Source organism: Astyanax mexicanus, chromosome 12 (assembly GCF_023375975.1).
Source record: "Astyanax mexicanus isolate ESR-SI-001 chromosome 12, AstMex3_surface, whole genome shotgun sequence".
Lineage (NCBI taxonomy): Eukaryota > Metazoa > Chordata > Actinopteri > Characiformes > Acestrorhamphidae > Astyanax > Astyanax mexicanus.
Window position 1 is genome coordinate 29467727 of NC_064419.1, and position 24382 is coordinate 29492108.

General features: G+C 37.1%; 2 protein-coding genes across 15 annotated transcripts in view; both read left to right on the top strand.

Annotated features, from left to right (window-relative positions):
• The window catches only part of rimbp2b (RIMS binding protein 2b), a 155069-nt gene extending 150209 nt beyond the window's left edge, over nucleotides 1–4860 (top strand). For 11 of the 12 annotated variants that reach the window (XM_049485760.1, XM_049485755.1, XM_049485756.1 and 8 more), the window contains one exon: nucleotides 676–4860. In XM_049485760.1, the coding sequence (XP_049341717.1) occupies nucleotides 676–702 (27 nt within the window). In that variant the 3' untranslated portion in view covers nucleotides 703–4860. The remainder of the gene's footprint in view (nucleotides 1–675) is intronic. The other variant, XM_049485753.1, reaches the window with a different exon arrangement.
• Nucleotides 4861–10629: 5769 nt separating this feature from the next.
• Nucleotides 10630–24382, top strand: part of adgrd1 (adhesion G protein-coupled receptor D1) — a 92339-nt gene continuing 78586 nt past the window's right edge. Inside the window, exons 1-5 of one of the 3 annotated variants that reach the window (XM_049485958.1) lie at nucleotides 10630–11058; nucleotides 11204–11240; nucleotides 16258–16374; nucleotides 18764–18859; nucleotides 22217–22339. In XM_049485958.1, coding sequence (XP_049341915.1) covers nucleotides 11005–11058; nucleotides 11204–11240; nucleotides 16258–16374; nucleotides 18764–18859; nucleotides 22217–22339 — 427 coding nt within the window. In that variant the 5' untranslated portion in view covers nucleotides 10630–11004. The remainder of the gene's footprint in view (nucleotides 11059–11203; nucleotides 11241–16257; nucleotides 16375–18763; nucleotides 18860–22216; nucleotides 22340–24382) is intronic. The other 2 variants (XM_049485959.1, XM_049485960.1) reach the window with 2 other exon arrangements.

Consider the following 24382-nt stretch of genomic DNA (forward strand, 5'->3'; position numbering starts at 1 on the left):
AGAAGCATGTAGCGAATGTGTAAAAGCAAAAAGACACAAGAATTACGATTTGATTGTTCACATTCATGTCGCATGTCGTTCATGGATCCAATAAGTATCCAATTTATGACCACATATGAAAGTGACTCAAATCTTAATTGAAAAATATTGTATGTTCACACAGCCATGAAAAAATCAGATCTGAGTCACTTCAGCCTGGTAATGTGAACGTAGCCTAAGTGTTTTTATTAGGAATGTGTTTTTTTTTTTTTTTAATAGGAAAACATTTGAGAATTCGGCCCCATGTTTCCAATACAGATGTGTGAGTGTGAATAACCTTTACATCAAGTGATGGTTTCAACCCTATTCCCTTTAAAAGGTTCTTCTCACTCAAGCCCAAGTATCTCTAATACAAATACGGCTCCATATGGACCCAGAAAAGGTTCTTCCATGGCATGTCCCAAAGAACTATTTGTAGCACCTTTATTTTTAGGAGGAAAGAGGAAGCTGCTGTTGATCCCTGTTCTTCTGGACAGTTCTTCTCATAGAGTTCTCCTGTAACTATGACTATGTGATTTCTGGGTTCTTCTCTCACTGTTCTTTGTGCAGACTGTTGAGATGCATTTCTGCGTCATGCCGTTGTTGTTTTTTTATTTTGTTTATTTCTTTGTTTCCTCCACCCGCTTGGCAAACCAGAAGAAGAGCGTTCATTTCACGCCGTAACGGCTCAGTACACCTCACGTAAGTGAGTGACTGAGGATACCAAACGTAACGCTGTCCTCGTCTAATGCAGATGACATGGGCCCCCCTTTACTGTTGCCCTCCCTGGTACGCAATGCAACATGCATACAAACACGCATACACACTTAAAAACATTCAAAACACATTCAAAACACATTGCAGAAAAGACAGACATGCACACAGACCATGACATAATGCAGCCAACTGTGGTAGAGATTCAGGGACATGCACACACTTCTATTCTCTTATTGAAAATAAATGATTTATTTATACATTCAGGCATAAATAAAAATGTTGGAACTGTATCAACATAGATAAATAGAGCCCAGAATAGGTAGAACAAAAATATCATTAAGTATTCAGGAGTTCCCATGAGCATTACTGGTCTTGCTCTGTCTGGGTGGGAGAGATTTAGAACAATCCCAACAAGTGTGGGCGTCTATAAGCTAAAGGAACAGAACTGGCAATAAGTGTTCTCCTTCAATCGTGTTGCATCAGATGTTTTTAAAACAATGCAATAACTGCACAAGATATAGCAGGGGGCAACTGGATAGGACTAAAATTGGACTCAGAAATTGACATAAATAAAAAAAAAAAGGTAATTGTTGGAATGTGATGTGATATAATTAGTAATCAGTGTTACTTGTTCTATAATACTGTTTTTTTTTTTTTTTCGCACTATAAGATGCACCAGATAATGTGGTGCACTATCAATAATCGTCAATTTTCTGGTCTATTTTCACAAGGTGCACTGGATTTTAAGAAGCATTATGCAACACCAGTAAGGAACAGACAAACGAGCGCTGGATGTAAATCTATACAGATTTCTCTACTGAAAACTGTTTATTTGGGTGAGTAAAGCGCTTCTGTTTGTCTAGCTTAGATATCCAGTTTTCTGCTAAGGCTGGGTGCATTAGCAGCTAACCGCTAGCACTAGCCGCTAGACAGCGTTAAACTGAGGAACCCTGTGTTGAGTATTCCGATAAGCCAGGGCAATATAAGGTAGCGGTTCACCCCACATAGCTTGTAAATGTGCTAGAGCTTAGCACAGTTACCAACTAATGCTAATACTGCTCCAGGCTCAATGCTGGAGAACTAAACTGAAACTCCTGTATAATGCTGTACTACAGCAGACTGGCTTTACTGCTCCTTATAACCTTACTGGTAGAATTCATACATAAGGCGCACTGCTGATTTTTGGGAAAATTAAATTTAAAAATAAAAATACATTTTAGGTGCGCCTTATAGTGCAAAAAATATGATACTGTAAAATAGCAAGCATAATGCAGGTTATTATACCCTAACACGATTTTTTATTCAAGAATTAAATAAAAAAAACATATTTAGAGATATATTATAATAACCTATTTTCTTGAACATATCTGCCTGTAGAATCAGTCACCAATTTTGAAATATGAAAAATTGTGGATGTGATTGTTCTACAGATTTCACATGACCATCATGATCTGCAGTTACACACAATAAACACTCAGGTTCTTATAGATTTTAAACAGCAGGTTCTTATAGCTAGTCCTACTAAAGATACTTCACATTTTCTGATCCCCCCACCCCCTTCCTCCCACCCCTCCCTGCCTGCCTCTATGGAGCAGTTCAGAAAACTGTGATTGGTCGACTGCAGTAACAGAAAGCTGCAATTGGTCGGCTCCAAGCAACAGGCGCCCAGTGGCAGTGCATTAGACGGGCCGAGCTGGTATCTTCAGTTGGTTCTCTGGGTGTTGTACATGACAGTGTCCGTCTCATTGACTCCTACTGTAACTCATGGCTCAAGCTACACGGCCATTGTTGCACGACAAAGGTCCAAGTTTGACCCCTGATTCCTTACTCCCCCGCCCTCCAAAACCCCACCCGCTTCTCTTTATTCTCTTCGGTGTGCAGTAATGTTGGCACCCCGACAGGGAACGAATCCTCCCCTCCCCTCGAGAATCTGCGTGCCCTGACCACGGTGCTCTGGGACAGACATGAAGCAGACCTTGTGCTCCGCCCACAAACAGCTACAAAAGTATAAATTAAGTTTATGATGAAGATGAAGTTTGACAAATTAGATTATTGTATAGTATATAATGAGAATTAGCCATAACATTTAATAGCATTATTTTGGCATATTAATAGCATATTGTGTAGCATCACTACTATGCTGCTACGTTGCCTTGAACCCTAAATCAGCAAATCCTTTTTTACATCATGTAAGTTGTAAGGTGGGGCTGCATTATCATCAGTGAGTCTTTAAGGCCATTATCCTATCGCCAATACATTATGTGCCCCCAATATCAGCTTAATAAGGGCAAAAACAACATAAACAGTCCATCCCTGGGTGATCAACAGCCAAAAATCATTTAAAAACTATTAGCTGACACAAATTGCACAAATTTTAGTCTAAATTTTATCTGGCTTACAGTTTGTGTTTTTTTATTTAATATTGATCCAATGTAAAGCCAGTTTAACCTAAGGAAAGTCACTTATTTGAGGGCGGAGCATAGAGGTCCACAGATCAGACTGTGGTCAGTTTACTATTTAACGAAGCATATGTGGGGGCACGTTTTCTCAAAGGAATGGCAGGCAGCATTATTAGACACTACAGCATTATTTTCATCCCCAAGAGAATAGATTTTTCATTATCAGAACGTTATTTTTTAAGTGTCTGTAGTAGCTTCAGTAGATTTAATGTTACAAGAATTGTAAAAAAAAAAAAAAAAAAGTGAATTGTTGAAAAGTGTTTTCAAGCAGGTTTGATTTGGCTTCAGGTCCCTCGGTGACGTAGCCATGGTGAATGGTGATAGATTACGCCAGAGACCGGTAAATTAAAAGCTCATTTCTTTTCTTTATCACCACTAAAGATAAATTGACTATGTACATTATGTAGTTAATTCTTTTATAGACACTACCTCCCTCAAGTGTTAAAGGTCAGGTCATTACAGCAGTAGAGTACCTTTAGCTGTCATTTTTGTGTCCCTCTATGTAATGCAGTGATATGTATGTAAATGTTTAAGTTTCAGGGTCTGTCTGATCAGAACGTAAAAAAGACGAGAAAACTGTGTACCTATTTAGCAAGAACATTTCTAGTAGCACCTTTTGATGTGTTTTATCGGTCTTTTAGTCTTTCTCGATAGTATTGTAGCATCAACATGCCTTGTTATGAAGGGCAGGGGGAGGTACCTGACCCAAATTGGATGGAGTTCTGATTGAAAAACTACTGTAGCCAGAGCTGTTATGTGGAGTAAATTTCCCCTGAGTGTGTATACCGTGTGGTGTGTATCTCTCCATTACCCCCCATCCCACACGTACTGTATGATGGCCCTGCTGGGACAGAATGGACTTTGAGGATGTTGGGATGCTGTGAGAAAGAGAGGAAAAAAAAAGAAACCTGTGTTGCCGCCCAGCCCTGAACTGTCCCTTACGGGTCTCCCATTAGGTTCCCATGGAAAAAGCGGGGGGCTCTCCGAGAAGAAGCGCCACACACACGGTGCGGCCCCAGGGGCCCGGAAGCCCCGCCCCGCGACGGCCCCAATCCATCCCTAAGAAACAAGGATTTTTCTCCAGAGGAAAGACACTGTTGAAAAGGCTTGGTGCTGTGAAATAGGGGTCAATGCTGGCCCTTCTTCCATTCTGCTTAATGGTGTGTGCCGTAGACTGTAGAGAAAAGTCTGACGAAGTGGGTGAGAAAAAAGAGGAAAACAAATCTGCCATTCCTTTTAAAACCCCTTGAACCCTAAGCTTATTCAGAATATAAGTCAATTACACTCTATAGTCTATTCATTCTTTATCTAGTAACTATGCTGTAAAGCAGTTAACGTGTGGAAATATTAGGGTTTAAGGGGTTAAGTTTTAGTTAGTATGGAAATGTATAAAGGGAACTGGGCTTTTCATGACCATGGGCCAAACTAGTTGAGTTTTATACCTCGTCATCTGTTTGCGTGTCGTTTACCGCAAGCACAGAAACGCTGCCCCAGAACCGACGAGAAGACACTTCTCATTCTTGAATGTACGAATGATAGTCAGGGAGATAGTATGCAGTTGTGAGGATGTGGGATTAACACTGGCTTTGATCACTTGAAATAGTCTTTATTATGCAGTAGAACTAACTAGCAGTGATGATGAATCCTCAAGGAGCTTCACTTTACATAATCAGAAACGGAACCAAATAGTTGTTTTCCGACCTCTGTAGCAGCACATTGCACACCATCCATGAGACAAGGCTACAACTTAGCACAAATTATTATTATAAGTTTAGCACAAGTTAGGGGTGGGTCTTGAAAGATATATATATATGTGTGTGTGTGTGTATACACACACACACACACACACACACACAGTGGAGTCCAGATGCTTGAGGCCACCTTCAAAGTGTGGAATTATGTGTTTATAGTACTACAATTAATATGTTTAAATACATAATTACAAAAAATAATGAGTTGGCAGTAGGTAAATAATTTTAATAGATTATTAAAATTGTACGTGCCAAAAAGATATTTTGCCTTATCAGATTTTTGTGTCCAGGTAGAGCCAACTAAGCAGACACTCCCATTGCCTAGGACTTTAGTAAAAGCAGATTTATTAAGACTAGGGGCCCTATCTTACACCCCTCGCACAAGATGCATCGCCCCGCCAAAAGTCTATGTTCACTCTTGCATCTGCAAATAGCAGCAGTGCTTATGAATAAATATACGCCAGTATTTCTGATGTATTACTGTCTTGGGAGTGGAAAACACAGGTGTGCCACTGACAGATTTGAACCCTGACAACAGTCAACAATCAGACATTCATTGCTATCATCGTAAAAAATGTACACAGCAGTGTGCATCATCAACAATAAACAGAATAAAGAATAAAATAACATAGCTGTTCCCGTAAATGACCTGCTCACACTCTTCTAAAAAAAATGCAGAAGCGCTGCGCCATTAAAATACCAATCCGCCAAAGTCAGAGCATACCTGGCTCTCAAAGGGAATTGCAAGTGACTCACTGATTGGTTCATTTCACATTATGCCCAAAACACACCCATTTATAATTAGGAGAATTAGTGTATTCATTTTGCTTGTACTTTTTGTGTCCTCACGATACCAAACACACACCAACGCGTTCTAAATCATGCTGAGTGGTTTGCAGTTGACAGCTCCCCTAAAGTTTGATAAAATAGTTTCCTAGAACCAAAAAAATATAACATTTGGTCTTCTAGAAGGCCAGAATCTGCATGATGTGAGTGAAGACACAGCATGACTAGTACTTTTTGCACTCGCCATAGTCAGATGCCAATCATCTTGAACTGATCCGAGGGCCAAACTTGGAATTTTGGAATATCCAAAATTGTGACTTTAAAGAAAAAGACATATAATAATTAAATAAAAGTGTATTCCAAGCTATTATTTACGAATTATTTAAGAATTATTTACACTGTGTACAGATCAGCTACAAAAATGGAGATACATGTTCTTCATTGGCCAGCAGTTATATGCTCCATTGGACCACATTCACCAACTCTCACTAGTATGTGACACATCAAGGTGTCAAGGCTGTTCTCTACATTACTTAACCCTTCTTGAACATCTTTTCATCAGAGGCTTTTAATTTATTATTTAGACTTTACCATTTGGCTTAAGTGCAAACAGTCATTAAAGCAAACACTAAAAATTTGGACATTTCCAAAACTTGTGTTTTAAACCTGTTTTAGATATTTTATTAACATTGTCTATAGTGGTCGCAGACATCTGGACCCCACTGTGTACACTCACACACACACACACACACACACACAAATGAAATAGAAATATATTGATAAATAAAATAAATGCATATTATATATATATTCTGTAAAGTTTTCATTTTGAAGATAGAGAGTTAAAAATATAAAGGTTTATGTCTGAAATATATATAATTATTGTAATGCACCCTGTCACTTTGAACTAGTTTCCCAGTTTTAAGTGGTCATGAAATTCCTAGTGAGGATCAGCCTCCTCAATATTTTGCCTTATAAAATGCACAATGGTTTGTGTGGTGGCCAGTCGGGCGGGTGAGGTCTCATGTACCTGTTTGTGCGTTCATGTCGATGCTTTTCTTCTCATTCAAACAAAAGACAACAAAGAAATCTGTGTCTATCAGTGTTGTGCTGCTTTACTGCTAAACCTCACAGTGGAACAGGGAGTGGTCAGAACACACGAGTAGAGAGAGGGAGCGGGAGTCATTCCTCCAGTCTGCTGTGGTCGATCTACATTTTGATTTTAATATTGAACAGTACAGCTAGCTAATCAGAGGGCTAGTCACAGTTTTTGTTTTATTTGTTTATTTGTTTGTTTGTTGTTTTGTTTTTGTTTTTTTTTTTCTTCACTGACTTCCCAGCAGACGCTAAGAGCTGCGAATGTAAGACCCGGTCGGAGATAGGGTGTCGGGATAGGACGGCTAGACTGAGATTGGTCCTGAGCTTGTACTGTATTTCCTCTCTCTGTGTCCTTCTTGCTCTCTCTCTCTCTCTCTCTCCTAAAAGACTCATTGCCTCTTTCTTCCTCTCTTCCTTATTCCATCTTTTCATTTTGCACTTTCTCTGAACTGAGAACTTCATAGACGTTAAGAGTTTTGGAGTGAGACTGCCAAAAAAAGAAGTAAATAAAAAAAAAAAACAGGAATGTATGAAAACATTCTGTATATCTTGTACAATTTTCAGCCAAAATCAATATGCATTTTATGTCATTGGAATAGATGTATATAATATATATATATATAAATATAAATATATATATATTTAATTTTTTTTTTTTTTTGCAGAGTCAGGAAATCATACGTTATCAAAGCATTGCTTCTACATGTTGTTTGAGTGACTTGCTCTTTTTGTACTTTGTCCATTTGTAAATTCTTTTTAAATGTTTATACTTGCTTTTCAGACTGCCTTTTTTGTACATTCAACTTTATAATCGGACAGTGCAAGCTTTCCTCACGGTGTCTTCAGAACCATAACGTTTTAAAGTCTGCAACTGTGTGCTAGCTTTATGGAAAAGAAATAAGCCTATATTGGTGATTATATAATATTGTGTGGGTGTGCATGTGCAAAAAGGTTTTATAAAATGAAAATAAATTTGATATTTTGTACACACTGATGGTTATGGTGGTGTTTTTTTTTTCTGTGTTGTGCTGGAGTGAGTGTTGCAGTTCGTAAATTCCACCACTAGAGGGAGACCAAACGCTTAGCTTGAGAGCACTGGCGTGAATGAGTGGATGGATTGATGTTTAGCTACTTTATTAATCCCTGAGGTAATTAAGGCATCCAGTAGCTGAAAACAACACAATTTAGCAGTATATTGCTCAGTAACAAAATGTACTGAAATGTAACATTTCTAAAAAAAAAAAAAAAAAAAAAAAGCACTCAACTTTATGTGTTAAGACAAGAAGACCTGCGTTTAAAGCATCAGGTGAGTTTCTGACACTCTTACTCACCTCAAGTGTTACAATCTCCTATCACTTTTATATATGCTTTAGTTACCAAATGTAGATTTTAGGTTTTATTTTTAGTTAATATCTTGCATTGCAGCAGAGTAGCGAATTATGCGGTATCCCCGCCCCCCTGTACTGTAATTGGCTGCGTCCAAAACTTTTACGTATATACAGGTCTGGGGGGAAAAAAGAAACCACTTTATTTTCTGAATCGGTTTCTCTGATTTTGCTATTTATAGGTATATGTTTAAATAAAATTGACATTGCTGTTTTATTCTATAAACTATGGACAACATTTCTCACATTCCTAATAAAAATATTGTCATTTCGTACAGAAAATGAGAAATGGCTGAAATAACAAACAAGATTAAAAGTTTAGTTTTCATGCATCTTGGCATGTTCTCCTCCACCAGTCTTACACACTGTTTTTGGATTACTTTATGCTATTCCTTATGCAAAAATTCTAGCAGTTCAGCCTGGTTTAATGAGCATCCATCTTCTTTTATGTATATTCCAGAGGTTTTCAATTTGATAAAAAAAATCCATATATATATATATATATATATATTTAATTACCCATTCATTTTGTTACCCATTGGTATTCATAGTATGTATTTAGTGTGCGTTTTGGGCTCACTTTCAGTGTTAGTAAATTATAGTTTTAATCATTGTAATAATTTAATGTATCAAATAAATAGGGAATTATCTATTTTTTGTGCCAATTAAACTTTTTATACGCAATTTTTGTCTCAAAATATATGTTTTAAATTAATTATTGGGTGTAATTTATTAAAAATAGATGTTCACACAGTGTTTTGTTAAATTACAGTTAAATACCTAACAAAACAAGCCACCTGCACGATAATTCACTTTAAAATCTGCTTTTTCGACATATTTAAACAAATTTCACCTTGACAGTTTTAGTGCAGTATGAAGCAGCTGCAGGGCCGCTGCTAAGGTTTTGGAGGCCCTAAGCATAACTGGTCAGGGAGGCCCCCCCCATCCCCCCCCCCCCCCCCCCCAAAAAAAAAACAAAAAAAAAAACACACACACACACACAAACACAAAAGGTTTACGCAAAATTTTACTATTTATTAAAATTACACATGTAACTGTGAATATTTACAACGTTATAAGTAAGGCCAATAACAGTGAAGAACAGCACAAGAGTACTATTTATAATGTATAAATAATAAATGAAACGATGCATGTCTATTTTAAGCAGTGGACACGTCATTTACACAAGCCAGCCTTAAAGGTTATGAAATTATCGTTTATATTCGTGGTGTATTTATATCAGCCTGTCAAAATCTATAGAGCTGTCTGATCCTGCTGTCATACAGACCATTTGGATAGTGCACTGACGGCATTAGTCAATAGGTAGGCTACTCTGTTTATTAATTTTTTATTAAAGTCACTAAAAATCTTCAAACTACACTACTACTATTTGCAAACGTGCCACGTGCCTTGCAATACCCAGATTAGTTTCTAGTTAAGCGTTTAAAGCTACCAAATCAGCAAAGCCAACGTAACTAGCTCAGGCAACACCACTGAACATGAAGTAATCAAAACTATTTAAACCTTTATCATCGAAGTTACTCACCAGAAAGGGATGCATGGGCCTCATCTTTCTGCTTCTTTTTCTTCTTCTCAGCTCCAGACTCAAACCGTCGCTTCATAGTTGAATTACCATTTAGTAGCAACTTCGCGCCAAACTCAAGTAGCGTTGCTACTTTAGTTAGGACTAAGGTTGCCAGATAAGTTACGATTTTTCATCCTATTTGTTTATTTTATTTTAAGTTTTTAACTTACACAAATATTGCACTGGACAAGTTTTTGTATAGAATGGCCACATACACTTTAAAAATGGTTAAACATGCGCAAGATTTAGCGCCTCCATGCATTTTTTGATTATTTATTTGACTGGAAAATGTCACATCTGGCAACAACCAACAGAGCAAACCGAGCCGTGCCATTTCAGGCAATAGGGGTGGGGGCATTATATTATGCACAAAAATAATAACGTGCCGCTTTTAAGTAGTAGAGTAGGTGCCCCATGCAATGTTTAAAGACAAAAAAGATGAGCGTATCATAAATAATTCACATTGGGTTTTAAATTTAATAATGTCATAATTTCAACACATTTCATTCTCAGTCAATTTGGCTCCCTGCAACTGCAAAATGGTTGAGGCCTAACGCTGGCTGCGTTGTCTGCGTATGCAGAGCGGCGGCCCTGAGCAGCTGCTCTGGCAGATCCCATTTATTTGTAATGTTTAATAAACCTGATTTACACTCAGTCCCGCGCCCTTCGCTGCGATAGGGCGAACTCCGTGTGAGTGTGAAATTATAGCCAATCAGGACGCAGCAAGGCGGGAGTTTTCCGGAAAACGGGTGGAAGCGAGATCTGCTTTGGCCAATCGTGGCATATTAAGGTAAATACAGAAAACAGGCGGGAAAAGAAGTAGCGGTCACAGCGCGCTCACACTCAGCGCAGCACGAGGCAGTTGTCAGTTATCGATAGCGCTCCTCACAGCGAGCTGGCGGAATTTCTCACTGTTTTTTTGGACAAAACGGATTAAAACTTTGTGGGGAAAAAGTTGAAAACGATAATTTAAGGATGTATAAGATTTGTTCGGGTGGTAGAGTTATGATTTAGAGCTGTTTTTAAGAACATGTAATAATTTTTGTTGTTTTTCTGAAGAAAAAAACACCATTAGCTTTAAAAGTTAGCTTAAATACAAATGACTCGCGCGAGCTCGAGACTCGTTGCATAGCAGCAAACCGTCCATTTAAACATCTTTCACTTTTTCTCAGTAAATTCAGCATAAAACTGCATTTTTTATCATCATGGACTTTTTGTTCCGAGTTTTAAACTTGTCTGCTGTTGTGAACATCCTTCAGGTAAGGTCTTTATCTGTATTTTAATGTCAGGTAATCACAAATTTCTCCTCGTTAGCTTTAAAAATAACATTCGTGTAAAATATGAAACAATGTTAAGGTTTCTGGGTTGTTTTTGTTTTAGGAGTTTGCTGTTTTATATTCACAGGTTATTGGTGACAGTGTTGTGCCGTCCAAGCATCCAGGTAAAACAAAAGTAATTAATGAAATATCAGCTCTGTCTAAAGTTCTATCGATAATATGAATTAGAATAAACAATCTTTGTAGTAACTATAGTAATGAATTGATAAATAAATCATTAAAAGACGTTTACCCAGCTATCTTTTTAATGTAGAGCAAAATGTACTTTAAAAAATGATACCACAGTTTTATCTGTTGTTATATTCTTATATGGCTAATTATATTTAAAGTATTGATAGACAGCTCTGGAAAAAAATAATATATATATAATAGTATATGTTTACTCAAACATATAATAGTTTGAGTAAACATATACAAATAAAATTACAAATAAAAATATTGTCATTTAGAGCATTTATTTGCAGAAAATGAGAAATGCTAAAATAACAAAAAGATGCAGAGCTTTCAGACCTCAAATAATGTAAAGAAAGCAAGTTCATATTCATAAAGTTTTAAGAGTTCTGAAATCTATATTTGGTGGAATAACCCTGGTCTTTAATCACAGTGTTCATGCATCTTGGCATGTTCTCCTCCACCAGTCTTACACACTGCTTTTGAATAACTTTATGCCACTCCTGGTGCAAAATTGATTATATTCCAGAGGTTTTCAATTTGGTAAAATCAAAGAAACTCATTTTTAAGTGGTCTCTTATTTTTTTCCATAGCTGTATATAGGATTGCATTTTGAAGACAAGATTGCAACGGTTTATCCAAATATACTGTAAACCCCCCCCAAACAAACAAGATAAAACAGCGGTATCTGAAGTTTTATTATTAATAATAAAAAATATATATTGTATAGAACAGCATTTTAATTACAAGATATTGCAATATGTTTATTTATTCTTTGTAAACTACTCATACATATACTATGATAAAAACAAAACATAATGTGAAATTAGATGTTAACATAATTTTAATAGAAGAGGAAATCTATATGTTGTACAGTTTAAAAAAAAATAGGCCACAGCCAAGTTATTGGGAGAAATTTTATATCTACAAATCAAAGAGTTAGCTGCATTGATCCTGTTAAAACTGATGCTGTTAAAACTCTTGTGATCTCAGGAGAGTCATTTTCAATCATTGTAATTACTGCTGTAATGGAAATTAATGTTTCCTCTTGATAAATCACTAATGCACTGAGTGGGTAATATGAGTATTTTGTCATTATTATGAAAAATAATATCTCAATACGGGTCTGTCTATGTCCATTAAACCATGGCCAGTTGGTTAGGTGGCTACTTTTTGTTATATAGCATTTAACATACATTTTTTGTCTGTTTTAATGTATTTAACGTGACAACACTAAATATTGTGGTACATACTGTATATTGTAAAAATCTATCAAAGCACTATGATAATAGTACACGCATTAAAAAAATATCTTTATAGTTCTGTAAATGTGTTCTTTGATTTGTAAGAAAAGTGAAACGTATTGTTGCCCACTTTCAATAGGGTACACAATATATGATATGATAGCATGAAAGAATACACATGAATCACAGTGTGATTCACTGGGACAGATCCATTATAGACTTTATTAGTGTCTCTTTAACATGATATATTAGACCTATTCATTATTTATCAAAATTTAGTGGTGGTTCTCATTTCACTGATGGTTTTATTTTTTACTAAAATCTGTGTGTTACTGAGCTCATGCATGTTAACAATGCTGCTTGTTGGGGCCAAAGTGAGCCTAAAGAACTAAAGAAGCAAAAACATGTTCGGTAAAAAGAATGGGCAGCTCAATATCTCTCAAAATTGTGGAATAGTGCGTCTGCTGGCTGATTGCAGTAGGATCGTTAGAAGTTGGGGTTATACTTAGTAATGAAGTGATTGACAGTCTTTACTAGAAGAGTCTGTCTTCTGGACCTTAAAGGAGAACTCAGATGTAAAATGGACTTTTGATGTAGTAAAACATGATAAAAAGTACTTACCTTTGATGAATAGCACACCTCCGTTTTCCCACATCGTTCCGAGATCCAGAAATTTTAACAGTTTAAACACCCTTCAGACTGGGTGACATGGGGCATAATTCTCTTTTTCCATTGTTATTCAGGCTCAAAGTAGCTCCACACCTCCTTGCTAAAATCTGGAGAGTCCTGACACTTAAAACGAGACATTAATAACTTAAAAAGTGCTCAAGAAGCTTATTAAAAAACACATCCCGTAACGCTAGCTTCAGCTCCATGCGTCAACGTATTTGTACTGATAATGTCATCAAGGTAAGTACTTTTTATCATGTTTTACTACACCAAAATCCATTTTACACAGGAGTTCTCCTTTAACATTGTTTTCTGATAGGTCCCGTCCCTTTGTTGTGAGCTCACAAGAACCATTCTTACTGTGCAAATTGACTATTCAGGAGAATGTTTTATCTGCTTCTACACTCAATGAAGGCAGTCTGAGACATGCTTAGCCTGGGAAAAGGGTGTGAGTCTACCAAATAAGTATTCTGGCTGTGCCTCTGGTCTCTAATGTTCAAACTCTGGCTGCAAACAAAGAATTAAACGCAAATGAACAACAGTTTCTTTGTTTTCTACAGTCATTGGTAAAGTGCAGCAATAAATAAACTAATAAACAACGTCATCATAGCAAAAATCTCACACAAATAGAAAGTGAGTGTAAAAGAATAGAAAATGAGAGTAGAAGCATCCAGACAGACAGGGTGACACAGGCAGCACAGATGCACTGAGCTCATGACTTTAGTATCTGTGTTTTTCTGATTGGCTAAGACTTGTTCTATACCATTGTTGACGAATGAGTAAAAACGTGATGCTATTTTCTCTTGGCAGAATACTCTATGAATCTGACCCAGTGAATCATCACACTACAGATAGACTTCATATGCAGACTTAGTATCAAACCCTGGAGACTGATTGAGTTTCTTAGTGCATAGCTGAATTTAATCACTGGGTTATCAGACCTGGCAGTGCTGTAAATCTAAAGTCTCAGCTTCAAATAAAAGTCTCTGAAAGCTGCCGGCCAGGCCTTTTTCCTGCCTTTGAGAGTGTAAGAATACTTGGAAAGCAGGAAACATTGTGTCTTTAGTTACTTGGAGGTAGTCTCCTAATCCTGAGGGCAAACAGAGCAATTCTGCACTGAATTGTTAAATAATCTCCATAATCATAGCCTCATTCAGACAAACAGCCAAACCAGCCTGGATCAGGCTAGAGTTGGAAGAGCCAGAATGTTTTCTTGAAATGCTCTGAGCTTCCACAGCCACCATGGGGGAACTGCTATCAATGGCCTCTCCCAAACGCCTCACTCACAACATATGCTATAGAGAATGCAGCAGATTTCTCATGCCTGTTGCTGCTCTGAAACAATGAGAGAGGCTTTCTTAAGTAGATATAGGCCATTATAACCATGTGCAAAGAGTAAAGTGTGAGGCGTTCTTTTAAATGGTCAGTAATGGTCCAAACTAAAACAACGGTTAAGGGATGGGTTTCCCAAAAGTCTCATAAAGCTAAGAACTTTGTTAACTAGTACTTAGTACTTTCTCAAACCTTACAACTTACATAACTAAAGTAGTATGTGAAATCGCTCGTAAATTAGCGAGAAACCCGAACCAGTTTTTATTCTGAAAGAACCTCTGTAAGTGGATTTTGTTGCAGTTCAGCACCTTAAATCAAAGAACCAGACCAAATAAGGTGGTCTCGTTCGGATCAACTGAACCATGGTCCGATTTGTTTGCGGTGTGAAAACGCTTTTGGTTTGGACTTTAAATAAAATTTAAATAAAGAGGACATGCAAGCAGGTATGAATACAAATGCTTAAGCATTTCACTAATGTATCTGCTGTGACTGTGGATTTTTTTTTATTTATAAACAGAACTAAATTAAATTCAATAGTAATCTGCTATGTTCATTCTGCTGTGCAACACAACTGCACACAAAAGGGGAGTGAATTTCTGGCAGGAAGTCGGAATTTAGCACAACACCTGGACCAGCAACTCGCTGAACTTACAATATTCTACAACCTAATCAATATAAAGTATAGTGAGATGATCCCAACGCAGTTTATACGTTTTTTTGTCCGTTCAGTAAACTGCACTCTGAACATGAAACTACTAAACTAAATGAGCCTTGGTTTTTGAACTTTGGTCTGAACTCAGGTGTGAAAACACCCTTTATGTATTGGTCATGTACACATAACCATGTCATACTAGCAAGAATAAACTGGAAATGAATTGACTAATTGTGTCTAAAAACATAGACATAGACAGATATAAATCTTATAGGGTTACAAAGTACAATATATGTACATTACAGTTTGTGAACACTACTTTTAGTGAAGACTTTCAACTACTTTTAAGATGCAACCACTGCTAACACACATGCAAATAAACAAACACACACAGTTTGTCTAGTCTAAATACTGCCAATAAAATAGGACTGTCTAAAGCAGAAAAACACAGATCTATTTGCGCCATGTCTAATGCCATGCAAGCCTTCAAAATTAAGCTGTGGGGCAGTAGGGACAGTATGTAATCAAATCGCCATCACAGTAATGCTCCAAAACCACAAAATAAAGCTTTTCATTAACAGTAGAGACAGTTGCTTAAACAAAACAAGGATAAGTATTTTATTTAATACCATTTATTTTGAAAGAAACAATTAGGTTGCGCAGGTGGACCAATACTTTTGTCTTTATAGTGTATATGCAGAAATAAAAATATTTCTATACATAAATATGTAGAGGTTGAACGTAAGTAAAAGTGTAGAGTTTTAATGTGCAGTTTGATGTCCAATAAGAGACGAATTATAACGTATTAAAATGTTGTCCTCAGATGATATATACTTTATTTTATAAAATGTAAAAAATAAAAAGTTTTAGTTCATTGTAGTCTACAATATTGAATAATGTTTGATGTGAAAATTCATTCATACCATAAATGACACCCTATTATGTGTGTTCATGTTTATTTTTGTTTGTTTATGCACTTGTATATGTATGCATATATACATATGAATGTATATATATATATCCATGAAACGTGTGTGTGTGTGTTATCTTCAGGCCTGGATGTGCTGGCTACTGCCTCACACTACTGGCCACTGGATGCGGTGGATGGACTGCGCAGCCTGCGGGATCAAATTGGGAATAGAACAGGTCATGTTAATGGAACTAATATAAGTATGTGCACCAGTTTTGGCTGAGCCACAAAGGCTTCCTCTGCTCTCTTTCTCTTTTTGTCTTTTATTTATTGCTCCTTCTAGTCATCATTCCCTCTCTTTTTCGCTTTTCCTTTACTTCTATCTATCAACTGTCTGTCATTCTTTTTAGTCTTTTTTTTTCCCTTCTCTTTCTCTCTCTCTCTCTCTCTCTCTCTCTCTCCCCAGCTGTTGAGCATTTTTCAGCAGTTGTGTCTTGCGCTGCTATAGGCTGATCTCTGGGTTTAGTGCAGCTGTCTTCACTGCTACAGTTCTTTTGACTTTAGCATGATGAGCTGCTGTGATTTCTGCTGTTTTACTTCAGCAGTGTGATGAAGACACTAAGCTGCAGTGAGAGTGTTGAATATGAAGATATTTGTGTCAGCATTTTCCCACAAAACAGATGTATTCTTCTTGTTTTTGTCTGTGTGTGTCTATCAAGTTTCCACAGAAGTCGTACAGATTTGTAACGCTTGTCAGGCAGCTGTTTAAATGAGCTCAATAGACTCTGCTCTGAAGCTGCGCTCCCCAGATTCTTTCAAGTGATTCATAAGAGAGACAGTCGTGTCTTCTAATAGGCATGCTATTCTGTGTGTGTGTGTGTGTGTGTGCGTGAATCGCGCTGTATTCCCCTCAATCTGTAATTAGAAACAGAAAGATAGACTTTGATCCTCCTGTCTTCAGATTCAGTTTTCACATCTGTGGCTGCTGCTGTGTTTTCCGATGTGCAGCGCAAAACCATCAGCTGAGCTGTGTTTGTGCGTGTATGTTTATATATGTGTATGTGTTTTACTTTTATCCAATCTAAGGAAATGTGTTATAGTATAAGAATAACACACCACATTACCGTGCCTGTTTCCTGGTGTTTGTACTCTATTTAGAATGATGTTCAATGCAGCAGTCAAACTGTTACTAGGAAAACCTCCAAACCTCCAAATTCAAACAAATACACAACACTATTCACAGACTGTTGAAACTAAACACACTTTAAATTCATACTGGATTACCATCACATTATAGTTACTACTGACAAACTGTATATGCTACAAAGACTGCAGATTCATTCTGAATCAAAGTCACTTCACTGTTGTTATTGTCAGACTGAATAAACTACACACAGTGCAGATTCATACTGGGTTAAAACGACTACATAGCTGTTATTGTCATACTGGATTAAAAATCACTTCACAGTTCTAATTGTAAGATTGCAAAAATGGCACACACTGCATATTCATACTGGATTAAAATCACTTAACAGTTATAATTCTAAATTTGTAAAAATGACATAAACTGCATATTCATACTGGATTAAAATCACTTGACAGTTATAATTCTAAGATTTGTAAAAATGACATAAACTGCATATTCATACTGGATTAAAATCACTTCACAGCTGTAATTCTAAGATTGTAAAAATAACATAAACTGCATATTCATACTGGATTAAAATCACTTCACAGCTGTAATTCTAAGATTGTAAAAATAACATAAACTGCATATTCATGCTGGATTAAAATCACTTCACAGTTATAATTCTAAAATTGTAAAAAATGGCAAACTGCATATTCATACTGGATTAAAATCACTTCACAGTTATAATTCTAAAATTGTAAAAATGGCACACACTGCAGATTCATACTGGATTAAAATCACTTGACAGTTATAATTGTACGATTGTAAAATGACACACTGCCTATTAATACTGGATTAAAATTACTTCACAGTTATAATTGTAAGAGTGTAAAAGCGACACACTTTGCATAATCATACTGGATTAAAATCACTTCACAGTTATAATTGTACGAGTGTAAAAACGACACACTTTGCATAATCATACTGGATTAAATTACTTCACAGTTATAATTGTAAGAGTGTAAAAACGACACATTTTGCATAATCATACTGGATTAAATTACTTCACAGTTATAATTGTAAGAGTGTAAAAACGACACATTTTGCATAATCATACTGGATTAATCACACCATAGTTATTTCTGTCAAACTAAATGATGTACTTATTACTTGTAGACTCATTCAAACAGAGTTATAATTACTATGTAATTACTAATTTCATTCTAAATGTGAGGGAGGATTATATATACATGTACATTGATTATTTGAAGTTTTTTAAACAAAACAATCTTTTAGAGAATTACAGACTTCTACATAGAATACAACGGCAGCGCTCCACAGCCTGTTCCTGCAAGTTACCATTGTTCCTTTGGTCATTCTTTGGTCACCCTTTTCACCCTGGTCCTTCCTTGCTTATGTCTCCATTGTGTCTGTATGTGTTGTGTATGTACCCATGTGCCTGTGCTGTGAATCACCTGTGTTTTTGTCCTCTCCATGTTTTTGTTTTCTCTTCATCACAGCACTAAGAATCCACAACCACACTGTCCTGCCTTACCATAACTCTTCCTCTGTGTACACCAATGACTCTGCCTACACTAACATTTCCGTCTCTGTAGGTGAGGATCCTGCACTCCTCCACGTTTAGCTTGATACCAACACACACTTATATTATTTTATATCTTATCACACTGGGCTCTGAGCACTGACATTCAGTTTGACCTGTCTGTGATCCAACCTTGATCCATATAATCATGCTACAATCATATCAGAAATTCTATCTTTTGTCTGCAGTGACTGGTTATTTTCCAGTTACACACCAGTAAAATAGAAACTCAGATGATATTGACTTGAGCTTCTCAGTACGATTTGTAATATTAAGATGTAATTAAACAATATAGAAGTATGTTATGAATCTTATGCTTTGACTACCATATAAAATCTATCATTGTTTATTTTTGCTAAGAATCAGCAGAATAATTAATAACAAAACTGCTAATAAAGCTGAATACAAAATAAATAACAAAGGGCTCCACCACAGCTCAACTACAGCACTAAAATACGGCAAAAAAGAACTACAAATTAATGCTTTAAAATAGTAAAAATACATAAAGTTTAAATCAATTTGACCTGTCCTTGCCCCAACACTTACAAACATGATCTCTTTTACAAACAGAGAAAAATAAAGCCAAACTATTTGAGCCACCTTTATTTTGAGTGTATTAAAAGAGCACATTTGTAAGAGAAGCAACAATTGGTACATTCAGCACATAAAAAAACTTAATTCAGATCAATTCAACTTTTCAATTTATATAGATTATAAACTAAACTGAATTTACATTCTTTAAAATGTGTGATTCAAATTCATACTGAATTCCATTGCAGTAATAGGTCAAATAGCTTCATTTAGTTCCTCGCCGTTTTACCCACAACATTGACTCCAGTTGTCCAGCAGTTCACACCAGCATGTTATTCACTTTATCATACTCTATAGATGGATGTTGACCCCCTCCCTCCACTTTCCTCTCTTTATTTTCCTCATCCTCGCTCACACTCCACCCTCTGTCCCCTCTGTGTAATTTGACCCCTTTCTCTTGGCTTTTTCCCATTGCGGCCTACACGTGCCACCTACAGCAAGCCGTTTATCTTCTGTCTTGCTCCATCTCCTTTTTCCATGTTTGTTCTTCCTTTCGCTTCCTCTCAACCCATCCATTCATGAGTAGACGTTTGTGTGTGTATATGGCTCCCGCGATCATTTGGAAGTCCCAGAACTAGCTGTCTTGTGAAAGAAGATGTAGTTGTAGAGTGAATCATTCTTTGTGCCCACACGGAGATGAGTTAGAAGGTGGAACACAACTCTGTTATTCACCATTTAAAGGCCACCCTGGTTCATCACCCAGTTCCTGTTGGGGATTGCTCGTTGAATCACTTAGATTAGATGTTTTATTTGAAAATTAGACAAAATATTAAAGCATTAGTTTTGTGAAATGTACCCAGTTTTCTAATTCTTAATGTTTGCGTTAGTTTTAACATTGGCTAAATGTTGCTATATTTACATCAGACACTTTCTCTTTCGCTTTTATCAGTGAGACAGATTTTAATTACAAGACTCAGTGTAAAGTTTTAAAAAGTGCAAAAAAAAAAGATTTATTTCTTCATCCAGGACGAGATTAACCTGCAGTTAGAATTTTTGCTGTATGTTGACCAGCAATAAAAATGTCAAAGTACAGAACTGCTGTTTTTTCCAAGAGACAAGAGTCCTAGTTTTTCATCTTTAGTGTCTTAATCAGCTGGCAATTACTGAATGTTTATCGAGTAATAAAGTGAAAATGGCAATGCATTTTGCTCCACATTTAGCTGATGTCACACTTACCAAAATTCATGCTACAGGAAGTAGTATCAGGTAGGCCCGTGACATGTAGACGACCATGACATTTTTAAGTTGACCAGTGGACCCAACCTTTACTAGGGCTTCATGGGATTGGTGCCACACACAAACCCTACCATCAGCATAAGACATCCTGGTTTGCCTTCTGCTTTAATATTCTATGGAAATTAAAGCATTCTATGACATATTCTCAGTACGCATGTAACACTAATAATCAAGGAAAGAACAAGATATCCCCTTACAACTGATGGTGCACTATTTCTAAGCCATCCCCTGAGGTAGGGTCACTTATTTATCATTATGCACACTGCTATACCAAAGCTTTTGGCATGTCAGTGTACTTTATAGAGCTTTATAGTCCAAAAAAACCCAGCCCTGCCCTGCTCTACCCGAGCCTGTTCACGTATTTTCCAGGTCTGACCCTTATCCTGATCCTTAAACTGTTATTATGAGCCATAGCCCAATTTAAACCAGAATTTTTTTAGTAATAGACTGTTAAAACTGACCTTTTTAAGTACAATTCCAAACTGTAGGAAAAAGTACTTCCTGATTTCTGGCCCCAAACAGTGTTCATTGTTTTGCTTGGCGACCACATCCGCACCCCCGCATGGTTAGAAAAATTATGAGGCTACTGACCAACATGTTGTTAGTTTTAGCTGCAAATGAAGTGTAAAGCGGACAAGTGACGGAGCTCACGTGTGAGCACAGCACTGGCCAGTGCTGTGTGCTTATAAAATTATATATTTTTTGCGATCAGTGAGATTTGTTACTTTGCTTTATTGTAATTATATCGTAAGGCCTATATCACAAACAGTTTTCTCAATCTGAAGGAATCTGTAGGCAATCTCGACCAGGCCTCTATTCGGGTTGGGCATCAGGTTAATTTTAGACTCGGGCAAAAAATCTAAACTCCTGTACTGTAGCATTAGGATACTAAAAGAACAATCTCAAAATGTAGTGCCTTTAAAAGACAAATAGGAATCTATTTGGAACAAGACCCAAAAATGTTGGCACTTGGCATTTAACAGTTCTAGAATAAAGACGTTTCTGTTACAGAAATTGTTTCCTATTTATGGTTGAAACCAACCAAGCTCATGTTTTGTTCATGGGTTGTGATTTGTTATATTTTAGATAGTCCACCTGAGCCAGTTTCATTTACGCTGGTGCCATGCCTTTGCCAGTGTGAGGTAAATCACCCAAAAATACCCCGAACTGGGTGATGTCATGTTGGCCGTGTTTTGGTGAAGACAAACAGAGCGGGCGATTTATTAATTTCATAATCTCATAAAGTCAGAGCTGGACTCATAAATCCAGAACTGGACCAGCTGAGATGCCAAGTGGCACCTCTTTCTGCCCAGCTAGAGCTGATTAACTCCTGAAAAAACAGGACGCTTAATGAAAACCACCTCCGAAGTGTTTTATACAGTGAGTGTAAGGAGCGCCGCAGTCCTTTCCAAGAACACAGAAACACTGGCTTTGTTACTGTGCTGTAAATTATAGAGCTGAGCTGCTCTAATGCTGCTGCTGGTGCTGCTGGTGCTGTGACTGGTTTCAGGTGTTATAATGTGGTGGATGTTTGTTCTTGTAGATATCGTAGAGGGAGTGATGAATAAAGGCATTTATCTGAATGGAGACAGAGGAGCCACTTTTCTCCACTTTGGCAACTACAAAAACTCCTGCATCAGCGACCCCACGCTGTGCGGACCGCAGGGTGAGTACAGCACACACACACATACACTGACAAAATCACATACACTCTTTTTTTCTTTCTCTGTTTTTGCCCCCACATTCTCTATCCTACTCTTTGGCTCCTTTCTCCCTCTGTTTTCTATACTACCTCCTTCCCTTTATATTTCTCTCTGCCATCATTTTCAATCCATCACTCATTTCCCCCCTCTCATTCCATCCCTCTTTTTCCTCTCTCTCCTTTTCCCTGTCATGCCTTCTCTTTGATTATCTTATTTCTCTCTATCCCAATCTCCTTTTCTTCTAACTTCTGTTCCTCCCTCTTCCTTTTCCCCCTCTCCTTTTATTCCATCTTCCTTTTTGTTTCCTTCATTCTCTTTAGCTCCCTACTGTTTTCTTCTGTCTCTCTCTCCCTCCTCCTCCTCATGCTTTTCCTCACTCTTTTCCTACCTAATTTCTCCTTCCCTCCCTTTTTCTCACTTCCCCTGTATCAAGCAATCACTCTCTAACCCCTTTTCCCACTTACTTACTTACTCATCTATCTTTCTTCCTACCTCATTTTTATCATCCCTTATTTTTGATTTTACCTTCTTCATTCATTTCTTCCTTCTTCATTCTTTAATCATTTCCTCACTTACATTTCCTGCCTACTTTCTACTTTCTACTTCCCCTCTCTGCCCCACCTTCACTCTCAAATTTATATTTTACCTCCATAGATTCTCACTTTTTCAAATCCCTGCTTTCAGTCTTTTTCCATCTCAATCTCTTTCTTTCACTACTTCCCCTTCTCATTCTCTTTCTTTCTTCTTCCTCTTTCCATCCATTACTCTCTCTTTCTCTCCTTTCTTTCTCCTTTCATTTATCACTCTCTCTCCTGCTCTCTTTTTATCCCTCACTCATTTAACTTCTCTCACTTTCACCTTTTCTGTCTCTTTTCATCACTTTTTATTTCTTCATTCTCTTCTGTTTCTCTTTTCTAATATCTCTCGCACTCTCCCTCCCTTTCTCTGCCTTTTCTTTTTTCACGATCCCTTTCCATCACTCACTCTCTCCTTTTTCCGTCTCACATACCCACCCTCCTTCTCTTTCTTTTCTTTGTGTCTGTCTTTCTCTGACTTTTCTCTTTCTACAGCTCTATTTTTCTCTCTTTAAGTTTACTCAATTCCTCTATCACTCCCTTGCTCTCTTGCACACATTCTTCTTAAGTTTATAACTCTCTAACTTTTTATCACTCTTTCTTATGCATACATCCTCTCCTCACACATCTTTCAACCTCCCTATGTATGTCTCTCTCTCTTACACACACACACGCAAATGCACACATATTTGCTCTGTCTCTCTTCACTCTCACACACGTCTTCTTTTGATCTCTCTCTGTTATTTTTCTCCTTTATTCTGTTCCTTAATGGCATATTTCCTTTTTACCCTGGTCCCTGCGGGATGTTTCTATAAAGATCTGCAGGAGAGCAGGACCTTCTTTGGGCTTTACGGGGCTCTGCTGACTGGAGTGATGTGGCTTAAATCATTTTCATCTCCATCAAGCCAAAATGACACAACATCGGCTAATGATGCAAACTCTAGATTTATGACAAATGCAGGTTCGTAACTGCAGATAGCAGTTGAATTATATCGGATTACATCAGGAAAAAAAGGAGAATTTTCCTGTAAAAGCTGATGTCATCTGGCAGCCCTCTCACATTATATCAGCATGAATTCCAGAGAAACTATATTCATTTTCATAAAGCAGTTTTTTTGAGCTGTTTGTACTGTTCAAACTGAAATGGTCTGGGTCTAATAAACAGTGACTTTGTTCATCATCACATGTGCATTTGTTCTGAAAAGGTGCTTGGCAGTAGCTGCCGGATTATGAAAACCAGACGCGAATGCCTATATAATAAGCATCGTTGCACACATACTGCTCACGGCTGTGCACTCAGTTTTTGTATTCCTATTGTTAAAAGGACATTAACAGCACCATTTGTCTTGGGTGCTTGCATCAGACCATTGTGTTCAGTTATGCATTCCAGACGTTTGTATTTTTACTCAGTCCTCAGGTTTCTTTTACATT